Consider the following 16,725-nt stretch of genomic DNA (forward strand, 5'->3'; position numbering starts at 1 on the left):
ATGAGGTGAGATGCTGCAGTACCTTGCAGGGTGGGCATATAATTAAAATGATTTTTTGGTCAAGTAAAAGAGATAGTATAGAGGTAGGATTTATATTCTTCTGCTCCAAGATGAAGAATTGCTGAACAGAAAGGGAGTGAAATCTATGTGGACTTCCATGAAGTGAAGGTTAGCCACAACGGCATAGGGTTGCAGAAAAGCAAATAGATACAAATGCATAAAATCAAAGGATTATTTGTAAGGTGGAAACCACTCCTGCTCCGCCTCATAAAAGAGGACTAAATGGTCATTAAAAGGTCCCTTCCAACCCAACCATTCTATGATTCTGTGGCTTATATGGACACTTCAGGAGCAACAAGATGATCCTACTGTAGTGACAGACAATTACAGTCACTTTCAGAGAAAGAGAGTTTGCTGCAATGAGATGGGGTTTTGTCCTTTTAAAACAAAGTTGTATTAATATGCTTCTCCAACTGTGCCCCAAACACAAAGGTAACTATGACAATATCAGCCCACTTAGTGGTAGATGTGGCCAGGAGAACGACATATTGTCTGAGTTTCACTCCAATTAACTTTAAATGTGGCACTTGCACAGTCATTCACCTGCTGTTGGGATGACAGCTTTATAAACTGAAATTAAAAATTAAGACCATATTCCATTCCTTGTTGTTTCCTTCCCCTTTATAATACAGATTTCTTTAGTGTTAAGAAAAGATTTAAAATAATTTCATGGATTGTCAGGGGCATTCTATGTGTTAAAAGAAAGTAAGTATGGGCATAGCAGATTTACTTAGAGAAAGCATGCTTGACTTAAAAGAAAGTGATTTTCATATAAACAACGCCCAAGCCCCCATCTTTAGAGAAAAAAAGGTACAGAAATACTTTACTCCTTTCATAAATAATGTATTTTATTGCATATGGCTATTAAGGAGAGCATCCATGATCAATACAGACTAAATACAATACACTACTCTAGTTCCATTTATTCTGGTCTCCAGCAGCATCACATTTATCCTTATATACAGCGTGTACATTGGAAGACACAGCAAGATAAGTTAAGTCTCTTGTCATATCACAATAGCAAGAAATATATTTAACATCTTGATATCCAGAAACAATACGTACCCAAAAAGAAAACACTGCTTAATAACTGTTAAGGTTATATAGCAAAAAATATTTTAAATTTAAGGTAAGTCAGGCAAAATGTACAAAGACCCAATATACATCGTGAAGTTTAGCAAACAAAACATTTATACATTTTGGTTCCATTCTGTAAACTAAATTAAGAATGTAAGTATTGCATATGCCTTTGTGAAATCTACAGGATAGAGAAGAACTGACTACATTGTCAAGTTTTCGTTTTGAAGTTGATGTATGCATTTTTAGCCATTTACTTTAGTGCCATGATTTCCTAATTGGTACAGGGGGCTACTTCAAAATAGATCAAAATATTGTATTCAGCAGGTACCACACTCAGTGCTATGGGGAGGTTCAGAGAGAAAATGTCAACAATATTATTTGTATTTTCAGTTCCAGAATTGAACGAGCAGCATTTTAGAATGTTTTAGAACTACTTTTAGCATTATTATTATTAAAAAAAAAAACCAACACTCAGATTAGACATTTAAATTGATTTTAGATCTAATGTTGTATTAGCCTATGCATTGCTGTGATTTAAAATCTCCCAAAATTACGATGTAAATAATGTCATGGGGTAGGGAAGGAAATTGTTTACATTCATCTTTGTCTTGTAATACAATCCTCAGTTCTAAAAAGTCACCATGTAAGCAGGAAGATCGCATTGTCATTTGTTACATTTGTAAGACATTGACTCTTATCTTCCTCAGCAAAAACAAAAAATCCCAAAAGATAATGCATTATTAATAATGATGTACAGGCCCCACCTAGCACAATGATTAAAAAAATGTCTCACATAACTCAAATAACTTAGTAATACTTACATGTCTATCAGAGCAGGCACTGGGGAGGTACCATTAAAATGTATACAAACTCTTCAACAAATTTATCAAAGGAGAAACAAGGTGGCACAACATTCTGCTAGTCTGGTACATCAGTTGTATATGATGTTTGTGACATCATATAGTGATGCTGCCACATCACTTGTGTTTTCAAACTACTGAAAATGTGATGAACAAGTAGTCTTGAAAAAACTCTGGATAAGCAACTGTAACGTTTCTTCTTTCCCTGTAATAATGCCTGTAGCTGCAATGATGCTCTTCCAGTAGAAGGCAGATTTCAGGACTTTCTAGATGGCAAGATAATACTGTGTTAATATTAGTGTTTGAACCTGTCCAGTACCCACTATCATCCCTGCATTCCTAGCATGCCTACCTAGATTTTTGGTTACAAGAAACGCATCTAAGAACAGGGTTAGCTGACAAAAGTGAGCTGGTAGATAGGAAAAAAGGCTTTTGCAATCTGAAGTACCTACATCAACACCTACATAGAGAAAATTAAACAAGTGTGTCAAAGGTAAAGAGAGATAACCCCCAATACAGTTTGATTCTTTTAACTTACATCGCTTCGGTTACATGTTTTTATTTTTACGTTTTCAACCCCTCTGAATTCTCTGTCCCAGTCCAATCCACAGAGTTCCATCCCATGTTAGATTTCCCAGTGCCCTCACCAGGCTCCATCCCAGAATCAGACACCGCAGCTCGTGATGGAGGAGCAGGTAGCAGCTGCATGCGTTACGAGTTCAGTAAGGCTGGCGACCGCTCTTGAGAGACTCAGCATAGAGATAAAGGAGGTCCTGTCGTACACTAACACCGCAAATCCGGCTTTACTTTGAACTGAGGTAGGTAGTACTGTGATAGGCTTGAAATTATGCCAGTAAATACCAGATCTGACTGCTTCAGCAGGTGCCACAGAATCCCCCAATATGTCGAAGGATAAATATAGTTTGTCTTTGCAGAAAAAGGAAATGAAGGCATTGGCCATTAATTAAACAGGCCGGCAGAAAAGTTCCTACTGTCTAAAGAACATCTTCATCTTCTGTCAAAACAGCAGCAAAATGATAATGTAGATGCCATTGACAGGACATGAGTTGGGCAGGTTGCTTTCCCTTCCTCGCTGATTTGCTATAGGGCTTAGTTCACAACAGTTTGAAAGTTAAGTAACTGTCCAGACCAACAATGACAACAACAAAAAGTAAACCTTAAGCAGCTTCAATTAAAAAACAAACAAAACAAAACAACAGAAAACCGTATATGCCGAGCAGCTTCTTTGAATGTTGTACTCTTTGAGGTCATGGTGATAAAACTAACTCCTTCACTCTGAAAAGGAAAATGACAAAGAGTCAGTGACAGCTGCAACAAGAATCATACAAATGATTAAAACAGCATAAAAAATACCTTACAGAGAGCATTCAGGATGAGCTTGCATGGAAAAAAAAGCTACGTAATAACTGCTTTTCTATTTGCACACATAGTAAGGCATTACAGAGGTAATAAAGAGAGCTCTTTCCAATCCCACACCAAGTTCTTAGTGTCTAACTTCCTCATTGTGGCTCTTCAAGCCAGCAAGCCCCAGCAGAACCAGTTAGAAAACCTAATATGAAATTCCCCCCACTTCAAGTTGTGATCCTCACTGTTTTATACCACTGTTAAGAAAGGGGTCTTGTAGAAAGCAGATATCAACTACAGTAGTGTTTTAGCTGTTTGGCTGTTATTGAAAGCTATCCATTTACAGATACTAAAAGAGTTTCTTAAGACCATATGGATTTAAGGGAAAGAGTCTTCCGAAAACGTAAACAAAGAAAGGCCCATCTTGTAATCTAGTTATTTGGTTTACTAAATAACTATTATTCCAGAAAAATGAGCATGCTGGCATTTGGAAGGAATCCTCTTCGGATTACTGTTTACAAAGCTGCTTTAAACATCTAAGGTGAATTGTGCAGTATCACAGAAACTAATTTATGAATTGTCAATCTTGTTTTAAAGAACCCAGCTGACTTTTTTTTTTTTTTTAATTGCAAAAAAAGGAATGGACAGGATGTGCCACTGCCAGAGGGATAACAGCATAAAGGTGGTTTGTTAACATGTTCATTAAAAATCAAATTTGTTCAATATGTTGTTTATTACATAGAGTTCCCCAGTTTGGTATAACATTTGGAAAGCAGCAACGCAAAAACAGCAGTGACCAAAAAACCAAGACCATACATTTTACACAGCAAAACACTGACACTTTGTTTTGGAAGGTGATAACTCTGGTAATAGCCCCATACAATCCTAAGCTGCAACATTACATTCCTCATTCTTGCTATTAATAGTGTCTAGTTTATCTAGTGATTTACAGCAATTTTGATGTTTGTATGTTGCTATCCCAAGTTTACAAATTAAGTAAAAACTTCAGTTTGTATATGTATTACAAAAGTTTTTCCAGAAATTGAAATGATTTCGAATTCTTTGGGTACTAACACTGCTACACTGCTACTTAGAAAAGCTATAATACTTTAATTTCAACTGCACAGATACAAGTATTTGCATTGGGATCGCTGTGAATTCTATATGAAACCTGGAAGTTAAAGTAAGTGTAGTGTTTGTCTTAGTGTTTGTCTGTGCAAGTTTTATAGCAAATGAGCTTCTGATAAACCAATATAAAGTCTCTTCGACTCAACACAAAAAACACAGGTTGACATATCTTGGCAAATATATGAGAATTGCTAAATTGCTATTGAATCCCTCAGAGCCAAGGTTTACTTAAGAAGTAAGTCCTGTCTAAGTCAATCGGAGCTGCTCTATGATCAGGTACTTAGGATGTTACTTTGGATTTAGTGTAGTGACGCACACTGAGATGAATTAATAGCTTGCCAAGAACAAAAAGAAAGCATCTCACTGTCCACATCCATTATCATTTATTTGGTGCCACTTTTCCTATCTAACACCAAGTAAATCTAGCCATTCTAACATCATGAAATGACACTTTTTTTTCCCCTCTCAAATTAATAACCTGAGTTGGTTTATGATGCAACTAAGGGAACTTCAAAACTGCCAGTAGGACTAAAGGTACTATTTGAATGCACAGTATGAAGTAGGAGCTGAGATGGAAAGAGGAGGATGCGGAAAACTTGGAAGGAGAGTAAAATTCCTCACTTTTGCTGTTTGCAAACTGTAAATCCAACCACTATGGGTACTGAGGATCCCATGACGTGAAATCATACCCTAATGGATTTTGTAAACTTTAAATGTGGAGTTGGAAATTAAAAAACAAATAAACATACACACACACACACATATATACACCCACCAAAGAAAAATCACCTGGATTAGTAATCATCATCCAGCAAGTCTGGTAGGGGGAACAAGTGTCAGGATGGCTTGCTCTCAGAAGACAGCAAAGAACCCTCTTTTGAGGTGCCTAACACACCACTTTGTTCCGACTTTTATTCAGGGAAGAAGGATGCACACGCATCTGCATCATGAAGGCATACAAGTGAGTGCTTCAAGAGTGAGTGCTCATGGGGAGGTGCAGGTTGGATATTAGGAAAAACTTCTTCTCAGAAAGAGTGGTAATGCATTGGAACAGGGAGGTGATGGAGTCACTGTCCTTGGAAGTGTTCAATAAAAAGATGCCACACCGAGTGAGGTCATAGGCATGGGCTGATAGTTCCACTAGATGATCTTACTGGTCTTTCCAACCTTAATGATTTTATGATTTTAAGATACACATTGCTTCTGTGTTACTGCTTTCCTCCAACTGAAAACCAACTCAATAGCTAAGTTTAGGTTATCACTGCATTAGAGTAATAGCTAGAGCCAAATGAAATTAATAACTCATTTAAATGGGAAAGTAGAGGAGGAGATTTTTGTACACGAAAAGATAACAAGCAAATATGTTTAAAGTAGTATGTCCACCTATGGTGGTCACCAGGGAGGATTATTAGTTATTGAGTCTGACACTGCTCTTATAGCAGAAGTACTTTCCAGACATAAACTGGAGTGGGTGAGGTAGCCTGTGCTTCATAGGTTCCCCAAACCTGGTTTATGGGGTTTGGTAAGAGAACAACAGGGACTGTGGGTCTAAGCTTTACAGCCCAGAATGCAATCAACACATCACCCAAAGACACTATAATGCTAGTCTATAACCCTAGAATTAACCCCAAAGTCATCTTCATTAATCATAAATGGCTTGCATTGGAAGGATATCAAGGACCATCCAGCTCCAACCACTCTGCCCAGGGCCCTATCCACCCTGCCCCTCAAATCCAACGCCTTCAAGGAATGGGGCACTGACAGCTTCTCTGGGCAACCTGTTCCAGTGCCTCACCACTCTGAGTAAAGAATTTTCCCCTAATATCTAAGCCAAAGCTCTCCTCTAACAAAACGATAACTACTATTATGCTGCAACACACACAACAGCAAGTGTCAGCTTCAGAGGAAGCCTACTAGCAAGCAGAAAGTTCTGACTTCCACACTAAAATATTCTTTTGTTTCTTTGTTGATATTTTTAAGTATGTCAATATCACTGTTGTTTGTTTTTGTTAAATTCAGTCATTAATATCTCCCCTTTTTTCAAGTCCCAGATCAACATTGCACTTAAATCTATCACTACAAGTTAAACCTGTACACATTGTCTTTATCCAGGGACTAAACAAAATTCCTAAAGGACACAAATATATTATTTGATAACCTCATTCCCCTGGGCACACACAAATCAAATACAAAGTGCAGCACTGCTTCAACGCTGAAGTTCCCTCTTGGTTCTGGGCTTTATTAAAAAAACAAAAAACAAATAAAAAAAACCTCCCTGTTTGCTGCTGAAATTTCCAGACCTACTTCACATCATATGATTCCACCATTGCTTTCTGGGGAATAAATCAGATAATAAACACACATACAAATTGCTAGGAAACAAGCAAATGCTTGAAGATTTGCTAAGTAAACTGTGAAGAGAATACACTAGCTAATCAATTAAATATCTCTTTTGCTTGTATTTTCAAAGCCAGTAAGCAACGAATAAAATTTTTCTAAATTCCTAAAAATGATTCTCTTCTGCTGGCAAGCACAAAGATGGAGCTATTCACATGGCTAATGGCTCAACATAGTGCAGGCTATTCACTGCCTGTCAATTTATTCGAGTGGCAGCGCGACCATCCGAGTGGGTAGAGTGCGGGGTGGGGAGCCCATGGCACTGCCACAGACCCAAACCATGACTCGAGGTAAACAGCTCCCTGGCTTCATCCCTTTGTTCCCCCTTCCCCACATTGCCTGCCAAATCGATTAAGGCTCTGATCCTGCTAACTATTTTTTCCTAGAAGAGCAATCCTATTGATATAACTGAATCCCAAGGTTAACAGCAGGAGTGTTTGTAGGCTTTGGGCCATGCCATTAGATGGCACGGCCCAAGGACCCAGATCCCACCTGCAAAACACACAGGATGAACCACTCCTTACCTAGCTCTGACTCTCATTAAGCGATTTAGTGAGTAACATATATAATAAAAAGCCCAGAAGCAACCTTGCTAAGACAACAGAACAGCTCATCTGCCTCCACTACTACTTCCAGAGAATTCAGTGAGACTGCTCCAACCAAATAAAGCAAAGCTTGGTCATCATCACAAGTAAAGCTTTCAGTCGGACTTAAATCCTCGCCACAGTAACATCTCACAGGAAAACACAAAGCAGTATGCTCTAACAGTTTACAAAGTCCATGAATAACAGCAATCCGAAGTGAAGAGCTTCCACACTCAATTGGAAAACAAAAACAAACAAACAAACAAACACAAGATAAATAAATCATGAAATGAAAAAGCCATATAATAATTATTTCATTTAAACAAGACACGGTTCATCATATTTATCTACTCCCTTTTGGTACATAAGTCCACAAAGGAACAGCACACAATGTTATTTAGATATGCTTTTGTTGTTTTATGAATTTAGAAAAGCAAGCATTGGGACAACGCAAACTAATCGTGACTGATAATGAAAATTACCGCATTTCTTTAAAGTTGCAAAGTGGGGATGTTGTGGCCACAGTTATCTCTAATAACTGAAGCTTTACAGTACTCTTCTCTCTTGAGTGACACAGCTAAAAAACATAACGTATTGAGTTCTATTATGATTAACATGGAGAAAGATGATATCTTTTAAAGTAGGAAACAAAACACTAGATTAGAAAAAGATGCTGCATGCTAGCAGTTGCAAATACTGTTGTTCTCCTAGCATACACACAAGAGCCTGAAATATTCATCTGATCTGTGCAAAAATCCACACAATTTGAATGTCAACTTTTATCCAAAGCTACTAACAAAACCAAAGACATTTGTATTTGATACCATCTAGTTACAAGAATAGCAATTACTTCACTTGTAATTTCACTAGCAGCTGAGTGTAAAGTTAAAGTGCAGATGACAGCGAGGGCTACACTTAGTTGATTTCAGAATTTGATATAATTTGTCGCTCATATCATTTTGTCAAAGTTCTTATAGATTTTGTAATACGAATAACTAAAACATTAAAATGCAATTATGTGGAAAATAAAGGATTAAACTTACAAATGTCATTATAATGAATTTATAACTAGAGTGTGGTCCAGAAATACATTTCCCACATAAATTATAATAAAAATAGGCGCTTCACATTTAAAATTAAGAGAGTAGACATTCATTTTTCCAGGAAAAATTTAATACATTTGCAATCATACCTCTTAATTTTGGACCTACAGACATTGTATAGTATCAAACAAGTTCATATAGATGTGATTTTAACCCATAATTACGAATAAAAGTAATTAAACAAAAAAAAACAAACCAAAACAAAACAAACCGTTAACGTAGTACTATCTGAAATTTGTTCAGTTATTCTCTCTCTTGCAACTTGAGTATACAACTGCTTAAAAATGTTAAATGAAATAAAAAAAAAAAAAAACCAAAAACAATCTTCTCTGAGCAAACAAAACATTAGAAAAAAATGTTTAGACCTTTTCAGCTTCCACTGGCAAGTTTGTAAGAGGGACTCAGACAGAAAGAAGCAGATGTGGAAACTACGTAGGAAATGTGCTACTAAAAAGAACAGTTTGTGGCGGTCAGCCAAAGAGCCACTCTGCAGTTTACCAGTATAGGATTTAGCCATCATGGAAAAAGGAGTCATGTTCTTGTTTGATGACCGTTACCAGCGACTGTAACAGCCTCCCACCTCACAAACCATCACGCTGTTCCTTTATCGATGCAGATGTAAAACCAGAATACTGGAAACAAAGCTTCAATTAGGTTGTTGGCTTGATTTTTTTATAGCTTCTTCGGCCACATCAAAGAGAGAGTGCAGCTCTTCCCAGGAAAAAAAGACCAAACTGATGGCAATGAGTAAGTTCTAGCAGCACCATTTTGAATATAAAGTGAGGCTAGAAGCTTCTTATTAGAGATGATTTTTGCAAAACAACATGCTCACCACCTTAAAATATTGGTAGGACAAGGAAGGACGGGATTGGTGATTAATGCACTGGACTACCTACCAAGCCCATCTTAAGAGATGCGACAGATATGCACGTCTGCGTCTTACAGCGCACACTAGATGATATTCATCTCAGCTAACTATTGGCATCCCCAGTGCATACCTCTACACCTCTGACCTACTCACTCTGTGAAGAGCTAGAACGACTCGTTCCTTATAGTTTAGGAGAAGAAACAGGCAATTCTAAGCAGCATTTCACCTGGTTTATTTCAGACTAAGCTCAGATGAGTAAGAGTTACGAAAAATTTTCCAAGTCTTTGAGGTGCATGGTTTTGTATTCATTTTACAAGCAAAGACCAAATCCTCTTCTATACTGATCAGCAGTCATTAGCAAGGGCAACAATGTCTTACAGGAAAGACCCTTCATAACTAGAGCTTGATATTCTCACACATCAAAATGCTGTTGGCATTGGTAGACCTCACTCATGCAGGCAACGGTGAGAAAAAGAAAGATGAAGTGGACTTCAGGCTAGAGCAACTAGCAAGTATATGACTGACATTTCAAACACCAGCAGTCAACATTGAATTCTGACTGCTTCTTCTAAGCCACTGGGTTACCTCCATGACTAAACACACAATGGTAAAGTGCTCTGAAAGACAGAAAAGTATACTTTTTCTCCCTCGCTTGGGAGAAAAAGCAATCTTTTCCAGTGATTAAATTGAAGAATTATTCATATTAAATATTTAAATATTCATGGAACAGGGATAAGGACTCACGCAAATTGTGGGAAGTTGTGTTCACTCTCTTTTTCCACTACAACAGATATCTAATTATTCTATTAAAGCAGCTTCAGTAAGAAAGAATGAGAGCACTCTACTGAAGAATATATGGCGAAGATGTGCTAAGGACTATAGGAGTGGGGAAAGAGAAATGTGATTTTTTTTCTGCTAGAAAGGTACAGGATGCAGCTCAATGGTGGAAGAGTGCTATAGCCACTTAAACATTATAGCTAGGGGAACATAAATACTTCTTTCAGACCCTCCCCTTATCACTGAGGAAAGGGCTCAGGCATCTAGCATCAAAAGAGATTTCTAATGTACCAAATCAGCATGGAGACTAGGGCATTCTTCCATCCTAGAGGAATACATTTTATCTTTCAGTGGCGTGCTTTAAAACAAAAAGCAGCCTTCAGTTTTCACAGTCAACTGTCTGGCTGCTTTGCAAACTGACTTTGGGACTGCTTACCAAGCAGACAAACACATTTCTGCACATCACCTGGACTTTAAATTCTCTATATGGTTACACATTAAAACTAGCTGCTGCAGCTCTGAGACTTTCTTGTGTTCAGGGAGATGATGCTTCTCACTAAGAGATAGTTTGGAAGGGAAGAAATGAAGAAAAAGAAAGTAAGGAAAAGGCTAACAGGAACAACTCCACATGTATGGTATGACAGTCCTGTCCCTCCCATCTTCACTTGTCACACTCTCATTTGGAACTTTGAGCATCTGATGGGAATGGGAAAACGTTTTATGAGATAGTTTTCAATTTTTGACAATGTTTTTCTAGAAATCTTTTAGAAACTTTCAACAATGTTCTCAATGTTGTCACTGTGAATTATTTAATAACAAAGAAACAAGAGAAAAATGAAGGCAGGCAAGAAGCTGCAGACTTAGCATTCTCAAGGAAATCCTCAATGAGAAAAGAAACATCCACAGGTGTCCAGTGCTTTTCAACAAAGCTCACTACTTCATTTTTGCCCATTTACTTCAAGTCCTCTTTTAAGGACAACAAATAATAATAATAATCAAAAAGCCAGGAGCAAAAGAAGTATTCCCTTTTAACACGGTTTCCCAGGGGGCTTTCAATATTTGACACACAGATAGTGCCTCTAATTTGTTTGCTAACCAATCCGTTCTCAGAAGGTTTATATGAAGATTTTTTTTTTCTGGATTTTTTTTTTTTTTAAATGACATTTGTTCTGTTCATATGTTGAAAGAGTTGTTTTTTATCCCCATGAGATCAAGTAAGAATCAGGTAAGAATCTTTCTCAGTGAAAGAAAAGTGAGCCAATGCGTTTTAGTGGATGCTACAAAGTAAGAACAGTTTGCTTTCTCAATTTTATATCTTCCAAAGTATCATTATGAATATCGTTTAATAACTACATATTTTAATTCAGCTATTAATCTTGTTGCATATAATGTCACTCCTGCTTTTTTAAAACTATGTCTCTAGTAGCACAGAGTTATTAATACAGTAGCACGAATCGGGTTAAGCCCTTAACCATTTTCCTTTATTAACTCCATCTGAACAGTAATTGAAGTGTTCATATACAAAAGTGTGCATATTAAAAAAAAAGATATATGCCCATTCATAAAGCCAACGTCTCCTTATTTAAAGGCTGTGTCCTTCTGTAAACTGGCTTCTGTATTTCTCTTGTGCTAAGGTACTGTACACGCACACAAGCACAGCATATTTTCCTACTCACTGAGAACAAAATCTAAAAAAGTGAAATCTAGTAAAAGGTAAATTTCACTCAGACTTCAACAGCTTGCTTGTGGCACCCAGTCACAAGTGATAGTCTGGTCCAGTATGTTGTCAGGGCCACATAACGCAGACACAAGGGAACTACATCCTTCTGTGAACAAGCCTTAAAATTTGCTCAGCCTCTGAAATAATTCTGAAGATGACTGTAGGAAATACATGCTTATTTTATTGTGGATAAAAAACTTTTTTTTTTTTCTTCTGACAAATGACATGGGATTTGGGACACAGCTCCTGCCCAGAACCAAAAGAACCAAAAGAAAAGGTTAAGCAAATACTTTGTAATACCTTCACAGAGAATGATCAAAGCATCTTACCCTTTTCTCAGGTACACATAGGCCATGATCGACTTTCAAGATAATGTTTATCAAAGCAGTTCTAGCAATCCCATTAGAGACAACAAGCTGAGCTCTCACTAACATCCTTAGATAGTAGGCTTGCAGCCAACACACACACCTGGCACACTGGTTACTGTCCTACACTGGGACTCACAAATTTAGCGAGGTGCTTAGACCCTCACCCTTTAGATTCCTTATTTACATACTAGATTTATCCTCCCGTGCATTAACATTCCTGAGAAATGCCTAGAAAAATTAAAAGCATTTCTATGATGCATTTATAAAGCTAGCTTTTAAAACAAGCAAGGGTACCTGTAGCTTCCTTTACAATGTGGTGCTCTGAAGATAATCTCTAGATGAATTAGCATTTATTTCTGAAGCTGATATGAATTGTAATGCATATGGAAGCAAATGTTATGTTAGGATATAAAAGGAAAGAATGTGTATTCATCACATGGGCTTCATAACCATCATCCACATATCACATTTGGAGGATAACTGCTACTTTGTTTGATAGAAAAGGCAAAAAGCTCAGTAAACTGTTTAGAAAAGTATTTTTTGTTTAAATTTATCTCCTGAGAAGACCAGTTTAAAAACTGGAAGTCAGCCATAAAATAACTTGCGAAAGCAACAACTACATAGAACAGCCTCCTCAGTCCTACTCATATTTTGCTTTCTTTCTCACTCAAAAAGCACAGATTGTACAGAATAAATGAGATTGTTCCCAGCTCCTCTGCATGCACCCTGAATCCTCCCTAACTTTCCTGCAGAAATAAAGTAAAGCAAGCCTGGATTCATTTGGTCTGCAGGACCAAATAACAGATGCTAAAGTTTCACTTTCAAGAAAGGTAGTTAAAGAAATGCAGAATGCCAAGTTTCACCTACCCTAAGGAACAAGTAAGAATGAGACAGACAATGAATCCCAGCTTCAAAACAGCATGTATTTGTGTTGTTTCTCCATAGCGAGACCTGGAGTACAAAATGTTACTTCTCCCAAGAAAAGAACATTTGTTTAAATATAAGAAATATTATGTTCTCAAACCACAGTGTGCTTTCCCAGCACTCTTCTCCAAACTTCAGAGACTGAAAAAGAGACAAAAAATAGGTATCAATCATGTCCTGTACTGCTGACTGCAGAGCATGAGGCTCTTTCTCCTGTAATTACAAGAGCTCTTAGAACATATTTGCATAAAGCTGTACTTGGCTGTCTCAAGAGCTCTGTTTCTTCCTTATCTCACAGGTGCTCTCACACATGCATCTTTGCTTCCTTTTGTTTAATGCTTCACTGATATGTTGCTACATAAATACGCTTATAAGCAACCATTGATGCATAATTTTCTCTTCATTTTTTAAAGTTTTCTTAAGGTTTGCCAGTATCTTGTATAGCATTTTGAAAAATACATTCTACTTAGAGCAATTAATCTGGCCACGTGACCATGTAATGAGACCAGTATCTTTATGAAATTGTCAGGACTTTTTCTATACAGCAAGAAGACTGACACCCATCTTCATCACTTCATGAATGACACTCGAATGTTTGGCTCTAGACCTACCAATGCTCAGAGAATTTCCCTAGACTTCAGTGGGTGTTTCCAGCACAGAGAGCTGGAGTATTTTCTCCCATTGCCAGCATCCTAACCTTCTAAACCTGTTTAGGACATTTCACGTAGGTGTTGTGAGCACTTCAGGATGTCAAATTCATGATCTGGAACCTCCTGGAGAATATCATGCAGTAGATAAGACTTTGTAAAAGCTAAGATATTGTCATAGAAATACTCTCTGCAGAAAGACTGCAGAAGAAACACTTTGCAAAACAAGTATTTTCCCTGATATGCCTGTAGCTTTAAAGCACAAGTTTGTTTCCAAGTTCTAAGGAGGTGATATCATTGCATATTTAATGTATTGTGATTGAGACCAGGAAATGCATTGAAAAGTGTTCAGTCAACAGTGCAGCAGCTGCATAGCTAGAGAAAACACAAATCCCTTTTAATTTCACATTTACTGAACACACACAATGCATCATAAACTATCATAGAGAGCAAGGCCAGGCCAGGCAGGACTGCTTAGCTGTACCAGTGGATACACATATGAATATCAGTCTTGTTTTCAAGTCCTTTTGTTTTAAATAGCAAATTTGATGACACAAAACCACAGCCTCCAGAAGTTACATGCCTCTTTTATGCTAAGTGTGTAGGCTCCCTCTATAGTCAGGGAAGGCCAAAGGTTTGTATCAATTATGAATACTGGCCTTGACCTGCCTTTTCAGTATACCTTAAAGGTTCACATATCTATCTTTTCAGTGATTACTAATGGAAGCTTGAACCTCATTTTAAGAGGACTTTTTAATGATGCTTCTAACAATTTGCTAATGAGATGTCTACAGATGGAGTCCAAACCTCTTAGATTTACATGTAGTGAAAAAACATGACTAGATGAAGAAAGCACCACATATGGAGAAACAAAACAGGAATACTGACACTCGGTTCCTACTGGAGACACTCGCACTGGAAACCTTCAACACTGGATGAACTGAGCAGCTTCATTCTGAACACAGAATGAATTAAGGCCCCTAAGGCCTAAGGTATTAAGGCCCCTAAGATTTTATCACAGAATCACTGAACTGTTTGGGTTGGAAGAGACCTTTTAAAGCTCACCCAGCCCCACCTCATGCTGTGGGCAGGGCTGTGCCCCCCCACCAGCTCAGGCTACCCAGTGCCCCATCCAACCTGGTCTTGAGCACCTCCAGGGATGGGGCACCAAAACTTCTATGGGCCCACACAATGAAGAATTTGAGATACTGTGATAACCCTGTGGCCTCAGACAAAGATATTGCTGGCTATTAATAATACTTTTGGATCCATCAGGAGACCAGAAACACACAAAATCCCACAAAACGCATTAGGAAACAAATGGTTAAATTGCCTCCTTTGGAATATGCTCCTTTACCTTTCAAATAGTCCTACCCAGCCTATGCTAAACAATCCAACTGAAACTTTTCTGTAGCAAACACAAGATGTCTGTTTACAAACAGAAAAACCAACCAATCAACCTGAGGCAAAACTCCACCACTGCTTCCCGGTTTGATTCTCAACCTCCTCAGTAGTCATCGGAAAAGTCCCTAAATCAAAAAGCCAGATTCAATCGATGTTTAAGATAAAAGACAACAAGAACACTTCCCCATACAGTAGATACAAGACTTCAACATGTTCACTCAGGGGAGAAAAATATTTCCATAAAACACGTACAAAATAAACCCAGCATGAACAGCCTTTAAATGAGTGGTTCTTCCATAGAGCTTTACAAATTACCACCCATGGACTAATTCAGAACTGTCAGCTTACTCTGTATCAGAGATTCTTAATTCCAGCAGCTATTTTTAATTAAAGTACACTGAAAAAAAATTAATTGAAGTAATTAATTATTGTGATTTCAGAAAGATATGATGTGGTTAAAAAGGGTCCAAAAAGGGATCTAAAACAATTCAGGAGAAAGGAAAGAAATGGTTGCAAGCTTCCCTATTAATATCTGATAGCCACTATGAAAAAACTTTGAAACCTCTGTCAAAATAAGATTAAAAATTACCACTTCATAGAGGCAGAAATTTAAAAGTAGGTGCCACCATGTAGTTCAGGCCAAATATCCATGCTGTGAAAGAAAAGCTCCACTAAGATCTGATCCAGCATAGAAACAGCAATTGGACTTCAAAGATATACGGCAATGCTGTCCATTCCCACACTCAGTGTCATAGCCACATAGCACAGGGTTATCCCAAGTACCATTCTGGGTTCCATGTATTCCCAGTGTTTTTTCCTTAACTAAACCACAGAATTTGGACAAGCATCCCCTGCTCCTGGATTAACTGAAAATCAAACATAATTATTTTCAGCACTGTGCTAGTCCTTGTTTTTTAAACTGATGAGAAACAGTTTTCTGTGAATCAAACACACTGCATTTCCTGCTTCCTAGCAAGAATTAGCTTTGCTTGTGTTTTACATAAGTAACGAGTTAACACCTTCTTTGACACATATCACAATGTGAGTTGTTTCTTAGAGCACAGAAGGAAAATGAAAGCTTTACTCAGGTACACACAGACTGCTATACTAATCTGAGGATGATAAAGCCACTTCACCATTGAGCAAAACAATGATTTTACATAATTAAAAAACAGTGATAAAGGATTATAAAGAAGGACTTATTTGCCTACTACTCTGCTACCCTCAGCAGAGCTTGCTGGAGGCTTGCCTACTGAGTGCAATGAATAAGAGTTGGCTGCTCAGGCAGCTGTCAGCACAGTGCTTGGGAAAATGCCTCCAAAAGACCAGTTGAAAATCGGTGTTTGATGAAGGGAATGGGATTGAAACCAAACAAACAGGAAATACTGAACAAAGAAATGTTTCTCAATACTCACATCATCAGAGCTAAGATACCTAAGG

At 37.7% G+C, this 16,725-nt stretch overlaps 1 protein-coding gene across 1 annotated transcript in view; it reads right to left on the reverse strand.

Moving 5' to 3' along the window:
- Positions 1 to 865: 865 nt before the first annotated feature.
- IRS2 (insulin receptor substrate 2) overlaps positions 866 to 16,725 on the reverse strand; it is a 30,186-nt gene continuing 14,326 nt past the window's right edge. The window contains exon 2 of the mRNA XM_048945251.1: positions 866 to 3,296. Within this exon, the coding sequence (XP_048801208.1) occupies positions 3,292 to 3,296 (5 nt within the window). The 3' untranslated portion in view covers positions 866 to 3,291. The remainder of the gene's footprint in view (positions 3,297 to 16,725) is intronic.

Source organism: Lagopus muta, chromosome 1, assembly GCF_023343835.1.
Source record: "Lagopus muta isolate bLagMut1 chromosome 1, bLagMut1 primary, whole genome shotgun sequence".
In the NCBI taxonomy this organism is placed as follows: domain Eukaryota; kingdom Metazoa; phylum Chordata; class Aves; order Galliformes; family Phasianidae; genus Lagopus; species Lagopus muta.